Raw genomic sequence first — 10,791 nt, 5'->3', positions numbered from 1 at the left:
CAAAATAAGAAGTGAAATGTGTTAAAAAATCAAGAGTGAACGGGACACACATGTCACTCATAGAAGAGCTCAAGGCTAGCACTCCAAACTCACCAGAGGGCCGAAGCTCAGCCGCTTTAATTCTCTTATATATATAAGTGATTGTCCAGTATGCATGCCATGCATAAAAGATTATCGTTGTGTTTCCAGTAAATATTGACATGCTTTTTAAACCTTCGACAGTGATGATTTTCACTTGATGCATTTGATTATCAAATAATATGTTGAAACTTCCTTTTTTATGCATTGATGTAGTTATAGATTGTTAGCAAAAACCTTTCTTAAACATCTTCACTAATTTTTAGACTCATCAAAAGTGTTTGCATCAGAGAGCAAGTACATGATGTGTAGCATTCACGAGCAAAATTTATATTTGTCATCATCTTCATAGGATGGACATGACTAAGTTTGAAGATGCTAACACGTCTCTAACATATCCATAATTTTATATGTTTCATTCCTATTATCTTTTAATCATAATGTTTAAAAAATATATTCTAATTAAGTGTCAAGCGACAATTCTTATTTTTAGTTGTTTTTTGAATTCCAGATAATACCAAAGGTGTACGAAGAAAATAAAAAAAACATTTGGAGGTAAATTGAAGCCAGCAGAGAACCCGCTGGCAAAGCTAGGCCATGGTAGTCCCACAACGCCTAGGTGCATTGCCTAGGCACCCTGGACCATGGACACCTACGTACACTAGGTATCCCCGACGTCCTCCTTATAGACCTTTTTTTTGCGTTATCATTTCACGTTTCGAGGCGATCTTTGTTTTCAACCGTGACCCGGTACTACCAAAGGACGAGCTTCGGAGGCAATGCGGTCGCTTTGGGTGACACAACAGACCAGGACGGTCCTTAACCCGTCGCGGTCATCCCGAACTGACATCTACAGGGTGCGTCGCCTCCATTCCCGTATCCACGGCCTCCTGCCCTCGTCGCCGAGCGGTGCATGATCCGTCAGCACCCTGGGTAGCTGGGAGAGGGTGAGAGATTGAAATGGGAAATGGGTGAAGTGGCGATGGAGGTAGTGGACTAAGCCTTACAACGTTGAGTTTGTTCGGAAGGCCGTGGTTGATGTGGCATGCTCCAATGCTTTAAGATATGTGCTTGTTATCTGACGATCAATAAGTTATTTGCTCGAGATTGTCAAAAATCAAATGTCAGTTCCATAAACTTTAGAGAGAATATGACGGTTTTGGTTGTGTGGAACTTGATACTCACATCAACCTAGCCCCGGAAGAATTGTAAAACAAATCTTAAAATTTCTCATGCCCGTTTCTCCGCGCTCTCCCGTCGGTTCCTGTCTCTCCCTCCATTTTCCGCTTCGTTCCTAGGGTTTTCTCCCCCTCCTCCTCCCAATTCTGCGCCCCCGCTCGCGCGATCCCCACCGCGATGGTCTCCAGCGCCCGTAGTTCCGGCGGCATGGCTCACTCGGCTTCCAACAGCGCCGGAAGCGCAGGTTCCCCCTCCGGCGGCATCGGGCCCGGCAATGGGGTTGCGGCGGCGGCCGCCACGACCTCGGCGTCAGCGTCCACGCCGGCCAGCGGGAGCACCGTTGCCCGCCGCCTCAATGATCTCGAAATTCAGGGAGATGACGCGCCATCGTCGCAGCCCGCCGCTAGGTTCGTGAAATCTGCTGTCGTGTTGCTGCTTAAGCTGAGTTGCTCACCACCTTCTTTGCCCGGGGACTGTGTACCGCAACCTTAGCACTGGGTCGGTATAGAGTAATTTTGCGATCTGAGATGCGGATTTTGGTCTCGTGAGCTGTACTATGTAGAGCTGCATTTCGCTGTCCACTAGATTCAGTCGATGCATACTTCCTGCAGCATGTCTTGGTTTGAATTGGTGCGCATTGGCTACTGAAGAGGGTGTTAGGAAGATGCGACGGTGAACTACTGGACTTCATCGGATTGTTATGATTGCTTTGCATTCCATTGTTAAAAAACAGGCGATTGCTAACTGTTGTTTGAGTCACAGCATGCTCTGAAGTCCATTGCCTTAGAGCTTTTATGGATGAGTTCATATTTTGCTTGGGACTTCCATGCTTCAAGCTATTGGATGTATCTTAGTGTTAGATGTGTTTCCTGTCAAGGAGTAGATAAGTAGTGTGATAACAAGCTGTGCTGCTTATCCTTTATACGGGTACACTTGCTGACCATCGAAATGTTGCGAGGTAGCGATATCGTCTATGTGTAATTGCATAGAGTGCTCCTTAGGACAAAAGTGGAACGTCACTCAGACTATCAGAGTTGGTGGCAGGTTTTGTGCTTTGGATTTGTCTATAATCTAAGCTGTTCCCTGTTGGCTTCCTTAAATTAGACGTCTTCTCTATTTTCTTTCTTGAGATTGGACTTTTTCACTTATTCTTAATTGATTAAAAATTAGCAGAATTAAAAGATTTTACAGCGGTTCTGCTTTGTCATTGCAATACATTATTTTGTACGTAATTTTAGTATTTTACTTATTTTATCTTAAAATCTACAAGTAGCTGTGCACTTTTGACAGATAGCTGTATGGTATTTGCAATGCAGCAAGAAGAAAAAGAAAGGAACACGCGTAGTAGGTCCCGACAAAGGTAACCGTGGATTGCGCCAATTCAGTATGAAAGGTGAGTTGAATACTCTTCTTTCCTCTAGTACCTCTGCGATAGTCATCTTCTCATCATCATGTAAGCATACTGATTCATAGGGCGCATGCAGAATACATATGACATACTGTTCACTCCATTTTCTGATGTAAAAGCATAATTGATATTTTCTCTGTTTGGTTCATTGTTAATTTGTTATTAAGGAAACCAGTTTATTGGGTCATATCTGACCAAATATAGTGTTAAAAGTTCTCATGAAGTGTTTCATTTGGTCCTTTTCAGTCTGTGAGAAAGTTGAAGGCAAAGGGAGAACAACCTACAATGAGGTGTTTGTTTTTTGTTTCTTTCTATGCAGCAACTTATCTTGTTTTAGCATAATTGATGTGTGGATATATATAATATACAAATGTACATCCACACTTTTAAAAAGGTAACCACAGATATCTGAACCACTATTATGTGATTATGGATCCTCGTCATGCTATAGGCTTGTGTTAGTTTGTTCACCAAAGTCTATAGACATCAATTGTCACTCATCTTATTATTCTAACCAATTCCTTTTCCGGTTATGGGTTACATGATGATACGGTTCGGAGGCACCCTTAGCTTGTGTATCACACAGACGTACACAGTAAAAGGATACAACAGAGTCTGCTGAACTACCAATGCTGGAAGAAGCATTGCTAGATGTTTAATCTCTGAGTTAACATTTCTGTTTGTCTAGTAAAAGAAAAAAAGTGAATCTGTTCTGACTCAAATTTATTGTGTCAACATGATTAAAGCTTTGTACACATGAACCTTACTGGTTTTGCTCATTTGAGTTGAGCATACTATGTTGACTTGTCACAAAATGTGGAAAATCCGCGTTATGCCGATCTGTTCCTTTTACTTTGTATAAGACAAAAGCTATTTAAAAGGACATTCCTCTGTTCATCTTTGATTGATGGGATTGAATCTATCCATTTTGTTCATATTGTTTTGCTAACATGTAAAGTTCAGTCCAACATGCCTTGCAACATTTTCCCCCTGTTTGTTCATAAAACGAAGCGTCTGTAACAAATCGGTTTTGTCTTAGTTAGTAAGAGGCAGAGCTCCTGCCGGTTTCTCGAGAAAGGAAAGAAACTGAAGAACCAATTGTGTTATGTGCACCTCAATAATTTAGTAAAGCAAAAATCAAGCCTACAGTGTGTTAGAATCCTGAACATCAGGCTCAGGAGAAGAGGCAGCCTGTCGTACTTGTATTCCTCTGTTACTCTTTGGATTCTGTCAAGATTGGAGAGACTACAGCCCTGTTTCCTTGATGTGTATTCACAATGTGTGTTAACTGCAAACTTCAATTACCATTTTTAGAAGAAAATACTCTTTGCTAATGTAGTATGATTCTACCACTGCCATGTTTTCCTGTTTGCATTGCAGTTTAGCTATTGCTTATACGATGTAAGGCCTGTCTTTTTCAGGTGGCAGACGAACTTGTAGCTGAGTTTGCAGATCCAAATAGTAATATTGGGTCACCAGATCCTGATAATCCCAACACAGTTAAGAAATATGGCTACTCCTTCTGGTCAGTTATTTGTTATGTGCAATGTACTGATTGTATGTAAAATTCAGCAACAATATGATGAGAAAAATATACGAAGAAGGGTTTACGATGCACTAAACGTCCTGATGGCTATGGATATTATATCTAAAGATAAAAAGGAAATTCAGTGGAAGGGCTTACCCCGAACAAGTTTGAGTGATATTGATAAATTGAAGGTAAGTTTGTCCCTAATCATGTACCTAACAACTGTTCTACCTATCTTCTGGTTGTTTCCTTCATAAGTTCCCTAATCACGTAACTGTTCTACCTTTTGGTTGTTTCCTTCATAAGTTCATGTGCATTTTACAGACTGAGGTCATTGGGCTGAAAGGTAGAATTGACAAGAAAAGTGCATATCTGCAGGAATTACAAGACCAAGTAAGGACATATGGCATTTTTACGTGAACTGATAATTTGAATTATTCTGTAATCCCCAGTCTTTAAAGTTATGACAAGGAAATTGGTTTCATACATCTTCTAGATCACTTGTTATTTTTGTAGACATATTGATGTTCTGTGATGGTGAATGTTTCAGTTTTTTCACCCTATATAGTGAAATATTCATCCATATCAATAGGGAATCCCTTCGTGTACACTTCTGTGCCACAGCATCGGTGCAGAATTAGGAGAACAGCTAATCTTCAATTCAGCCTTTATGGTGCATGCTTAATTGATCGATGCAATGTTCAACTGCTGTATGTGTGCTAGATTTATTGTAGGGCTGAATGCTTCACTTAGCAAGCATGTATCTGTTTTAAAGTTATCATAGTGCTATACTGGCTTATTTTAAAGTTGTGGTATGCCAGAAGTTTGTTATTTCTTGTCTGATATCAGAAGATTGGAGTATATTGTACGGAAAGGTATCATTAATATCTATGTGTTAACCATGTATTTTTCTTCTACTTTTCTGTATTTAAGTATGTGGGCCTCCAAAATTTGGTAGAGCGAAATGAGCAGCTATATGGTTCGGGAGATGCTCCATCTGGCGGAGTGGCCCTGCCATTCATATTGGTTCAGGTAAGCAAAATTGTATCCTGTAATTGATATGTGGGCTTAAAATGAAGTTAATCATGTCATTATACTCAAATGCTAAAGCTGATGATCTAGCTAACTTGTGTTGCTATTGTACATTTTAAGTCACTTTGGAGCTTATTGTGCTTAGCAGAATTTTGATTTTCTGTGAACTCGAACAAGAAACTCTCTGCTTCCCTTTTGGAGCTGTGGGCATGCTTTGTTCATTCACATTGCTACCTCAAGTTGTGCGCACTTGACTTTCGTGGCATCTGTTTGGTTCTCTACCACAATGGTGGCATGTTACACTTTCGTACCTCTAGGCAGTTGACATATGTTTTTTTTTCTGGCCATAGTCTGCCTAAACTGCGGTATACAATTTCTTTACCACACAAGATGTGGCTTACCACATTTTACTAAATTAGATTTGGCAAAGTGAGGTTGTCAACCAAATTCATCCATGCAAGTTATAACCCTTTCTAGTCCTAGTTTTTTCTCCACCACGAACATTCAAAGGAGCATCCCTTTTTTCGAGGTTTGGACTTGGATTATCATAATTGAGGAACCTGCAGCAAAGGAGGTGAATTCTGAGTAGGGTTAAGTGTTAACCAGTCAATACCATTTGATTCATGGATTATCAATGGGTTGTGGGTGCTATAGTAAATTCTTGCAATGGAATTTTTGCTGTTCTTTTGCATGGACTGCATAGGTATTAATAATGCAAGGTGGAGCAAAGTTCTAACCTTGAGAACAAACAAATAGAAAGAAAACGAAATCCACTCAGATTTTATATTAAGTTCCTAGCTTCCGGTCGAGGCCTGTAACTTTCACCCAGCCAGTTTTTAGGGCTTTTATTACACGACCATCTGGACAACAGCTCCACGTTCTGTTCTCATAATCCTGATTCTATATTTGGGTGTGGCCAAAATGGACCTGTGGCCAACAGAACTACATATTCATAATTGTAGGAGCAGTATTGCATTGTAAGTGTACATTCTTAGATGGCTATGAATTGATTCTTTTTTGTTGAGTTATTAATTTAAGCATGTGAACCATCGTGTCAACCCTTGTGGTTCTGCATTTGTCTTTTCTTGCACCGATTATATGTCCCACAAAATGCTTTCCCAACTCCAGTATGTATATGCTACCAGCATTTATTTTCATGGCGGTGAGTGACAAGGACCTCTTTTTGTTGTGCAAACAGACACGTCCTCATGCAACTGTCGAAGTGGAGATATCAGAAGATATGCAGTTGGTGCATTTTGATTTCAATAGGTAAAAGACTAACTCTACAATGTGTTCCTTGACATGATGAATCTTGCTAAGTGATCTAATCATCTAACAATTTAGTAATAAGTGACATTTCTTATAATTTTCTGCCCTAAATTTTCTTAGATTTAACATGTCCACTTTCCCAGTTAAATGGGGTGTCTGTTGCTAAGCACAAATCTGATCTTATTTTGCATTCTTTCTGTACGTAGATTTCATAAGTTTCTTGACATACCTTTTCTGCTGGACACGCATCTCTAATTATTTCTGTATAATAGCTTGGATAAAAACTCTAAATAAGGGTCCCTCTTTTTTGTAAAGGGAAGTGTAACTTTTCAGTTGTATGATCATCCATTCTAAATAATGATCCATTAGTTGGAAATCAATGTCTGTTGATTCCCTTGACCACTTGAGGAACCTGTGGTGTCCAATCTGGTCGCAAACGAAACACTCAGCAGTACCACTGGTCTCTTTGATTCGCAAGATTCTAAAAACGCAGGAATAGGAAAAACACGGATTGCATTGTCATGCCTATTTAGATCTTACAGCATTTTTGTCTTGTTTAATTGGATCACAGTTAAAACAAATAATTTTTTTCAAAAGGTTTGAGTGGATGCATAGTTATTATGAAATGTAATGTACAGTAATCTTTAAGAAAAATTCCTATAGGATTTAATCCTACTAATCAGACAAGTGACATAGAAAAATTCGTTAGGATTCTTATGAAAATCCTTGAATAGGCCTTAGCTTGTTATTTCTTTTTTCTGAGATGGTAGCTTGCTAGTATTTCTTAAGCAAGTGTTTTATGTACTCGACATGGTGAGCCCACAGCATCAATGAATTATGCAGAATCATTTGAGATCATGTCTTGTGAACTCATAACTGCACAAGAAAACCCTTCGGCAACCATGTCTGACATGTATGTTTCTGAAAATGCAGCACTCCGTTTGAGTTGCACGATGATTCCTTTGTATTGAAAGCAATGGGGTTCTCTGGTAAAGAAGAAACTGATGGTACAGTGGCTCTGGTTGCAAATGCGGTTGAATGCTCAAGTGCATCAAATGTTTACGGGCATCGATCACCACAACCTGCAAGGCCAAATGGAATTAGGCCACGAACCTCACCTCCTATTCCAGGGATACTGAAAGGGCGTGTCAAGCATGAACACTAGGCACTAAAATGGGTTGTTAATGTTTTGAGAGCTACTTGGATTTATACTCCCTTGGCTTCTGTAACTTAAGATGTAAAAAGGCTTGTAAATTATGTCCATGGGGAAATGTGATGTTCTAATTTAGCTTTGCAGCCGATGGTAGGCTGATCGGCATGTGAAGCTCCAGGCCTGATTTTAACTTTTAGCTCAATTCTTTTTGTTCCTTTTTTGATTTAGAGAAACGAACTTGGTTTGGTCCAATGTAACTGTAGCATTTTATCTTCTCAAAACTAGTCAGCATCTTAGTTAGGATGGACACTCGAGTAAATTGCATGTATATCATACTGTTATGTATCGGGGGAAGTTAAATATGTCACAAAGATACGAAAAGACTCCTCTTTGGCGTACTGGTGTGTTATATGTTTGTAGTTCCGTGACAGATACACGTATGTGGCCACACGCCCTCTCCCCGTGTGAGAAAATTTGACAGGATTGGATATTGTTTATCTTGTGCAGTATTGTTGACGATCGATTCAGAGTCGCTTTTACGATTGAGTGAAGGGTCATGAAGAACTATAGAGAGATGAGTGGTGCATGAAGAAATCTTGTCACACGGTGGTTTTAGTAGGTTGAGGCTCTTTGATGATAATAGCTCTATGTCATGCTTGTAGATATATTGATGAACGAGAGAATACAAAGTTGGAGCCCGAGCACCGGGTAGCTCGTTATCACGAGCTTAAGTTGGTCACAACTGCAGAAACATATACCCTGTTCTGATCTCTACATATTGCACCAACCGCTCCAAGCTGAAGCTGATTACCCTGCACAACACCATCAACATTGATCTTTGACAAACCATTCTGAAGGGCCTTCCATTGTGTAATACTGTTGCACATAGTTCTAGTTGCCGAGGCTTGTGGTTTAGCGAGAACCTGAAGATTCGATATGCATGACAAGACAAATTGATTAGTGGCTTGAGGGCTCTAATAATTGGTTCAATATGTATAACATCGGGGGCTGTGGGTGTAACAATGGTATTGATATCCTCATCATCCCCCCTTATGGAAATGAAGTCGTCCTCGACGAAAGCTCATCTTTCTCACCCAAATAAGACTTCAAGGAGGTAGATAAAGCCAGACGTCGTTTCCTCTGGGCACAAGACGAAGCAGCAACCGGAGGAAAGTGCAAGGTCGCATGGAGCGCGGTCACTACGCCGGAACCCCACGGAGGCCTCGGTATCCATGATCTGGACAAATTCGCGCGCGCCCTCCGTCTGCGCTGGCTCTGGCTCTCCTGGACCCATCCAGAGTGGCCATGGGTCGGCACGGGCACACCATGCAACCTGCAGGACTGAGCCCTGTTCGCTGCCAACACGGTGGTCACCATCGGGGACGGCAAGACGGTGTCTTTCTGGTCAAGTCCCTGGCTAGACGGCAGGCCACTCCGGCTGGACTACCCTACCCTGTTCGCCCGCTCCATCCGCAAGAACAGGTCCGTCCGGGACGCGCTGCTCGACGGGCGGTGGATCCTTGATCTCCGCCACGGGGAAACCAGCAGCATCGCGCCATCTGTGCTCCAGCTTGCAAGGGCAATTCGGAGAGCTGGCATCATCATCAACAATGACCTCAGCGACACAATCCGCTGGACTGCTGGCACCTCCGGGCACTATTCCGCCCGCTCCGCCTACGCGGCACAATTCCAGGAGCCAATGGCACCCTTCCCCTCCAAGGACGTCTGGCGAATCTGGGCACCTGGGAAGCTCAAGATGTTCCTCTGGATGCTCCACCTGGACAGACTGTGGTGCAACGATCGCCTGCAGCGGCGTGGCTGGGAGAATAGCTACTTCTGCCAACTCTGCTTGCGAAATTTGGAGTCCTCCTCCCACCTGTTCTGGGACTGCCCGATTGCCATCCAGGCTTGGACAATGGCGACGTCTTGGCGGGGCTGCCACTCTCTGGCACACGCTACCTGGAGCTCCGGAACGACGACGACGGAAAGAGTGAGACTGATCACGGATGCGGCAAGGCCAACAGACAGGAAGGGCACCAGATCCATTCTTGCGCTCATTGCCTGGCACATATGGCTTGAGCGTAACGCATGCACCTTCCGCGGTGAGACGCCGTGCTCTCGCTCCATCATCGAAGCGTGCCGCCGTGACATGGAACAATGGAGAATCGCAGGAGCAGCCTGCATAGAGCACCCCTTCGGGGATGTGCCGTGAGAGATATCCCCATTCCATCAGTGCCAGCATAGCCACTAGGCTGGCCAACTGTACCTTTTCTATCTCACCCCACTGATCACTTGATCAAACGTGTTCCCGCCCTCTCTCTGCTAATGAAATCAATGCCAGCTATGGCTGGATCTTTCAAAAAAAAAAGACTTCAAATCTACAATATTAAAAGTGGGACTAACCCTAAAATCTGCGGGCCGCTCAAGTTTATATGCATTATCATTTATTTTCTCTAACATCTTAAAAGGACCATCAACACGTGGCATTAGCTTTGACCGGCGCAAATCAGGGAACCTTTCCTTACGCAAATGTAACAAGATCTCCAGGTGCAAAGACACCACATTTTGTACCCTTATCTGCAGCAAGTTTATATTTAGCATTCATGCGCTCAATATTTTCTTTAGTTAACTCATGCATTTTTAAGATCAATTCAGCACGTTGTTTAGCATCAAAATTAACCTTCTCCGAAGATGGAAGAGGCAACAAATAAATGGGTGCATGAGGTAGGAAACCATAACAATCTCAAAAGGGCACATCTTAGTAGTAGAATGCAGCTAACGATTATAAGCAAATTCAATAAGAGGCAAGCATTCTTCCCACATTTTAAGGTTATTCTTCAAAACAACTCTAAGCATAATAGACAATGTTCTATTGACTACTTCAGTTTGTCCGTCAGTTTGGGGGTGACATTTAATACTAAAAAGCAGTTTAGTCCCCAACTTAGCTCATAAACATTTTTAAAAGTGGCTAAAAACTTAGTATCACAATCTAAAACAATAGTATTTGGCACACCATGCAAGCGAATAATTTCACGAAAGAACAAATCAGCAGCATTAGCATCATCATCGCTTTTATGACATGGTATAAAGTGTGCCATTTTCTAGAATCTATCCACGTCAAAAAATATGCTATCCCTCCTCTTC

General features: G+C 42.0%; 1 protein-coding gene across 1 annotated transcript; it reads left to right on the top strand.

Annotated features, from left to right (window-relative positions):
* The first annotated feature begins 1,291 nt into the window (after nt 1-1,291).
* On the top strand, nt 1,292-8,028 carry LOC109748622 (transcription factor-like protein DPB). The gene is made up of 9 exons (XM_020307652.4): nt 1,292-1,664; nt 2,574-2,650; nt 2,912-2,955; nt 4,087-4,164; nt 4,238-4,384; nt 4,518-4,586; nt 5,127-5,225; nt 6,424-6,494; nt 7,428-8,028. Exons 1-9 carry the CDS (start codon nt 1,435-1,437, stop codon nt 7,657-7,659), a joined length of 1,047 nt encoding a protein of 348 aa, XP_020163241.1. The 5' UTR covers nt 1,292-1,434; the 3' UTR covers nt 7,660-8,028.
* The last annotated feature ends 2,763 nt before the right edge of the window (nt 8,029-10,791 follow it).

This window comes from Aegilops tauschii, chromosome 1 (assembly GCF_002575655.3).
Source record: "Aegilops tauschii subsp. strangulata cultivar AL8/78 chromosome 1, Aet v6.0, whole genome shotgun sequence".
Taxonomy (NCBI): Eukaryota; Viridiplantae; Streptophyta; class Magnoliopsida; order Poales; family Poaceae; genus Aegilops; species Aegilops tauschii.
Note: the sequence above shows the minus strand (reverse complement) of the source record. Positions and strands in the feature narration are given on the sequence as shown.

Coding starts and splice junctions, on each gene's coding strand:
- LOC109748622 (XM_020307652.4), top strand. CDS start 1,435: ATGGTCTCCAGCGCCCGTAGTTCCGGCGGCATGGCTCACTCGGCTTCC. Junction 4,165..4,237: donor ATCCTGATAATCCCAACACA/GTTAAGAAATAT, acceptor TGTAAAATTCAG/CAACAATATGATGAGAAAAA. Junction 4,385..4,517: donor GTGATATTGATAAATTGAAG/GTAAGTTTGTCC, acceptor TGCATTTTACAG/ACTGAGGTCATTGGGCTGAA.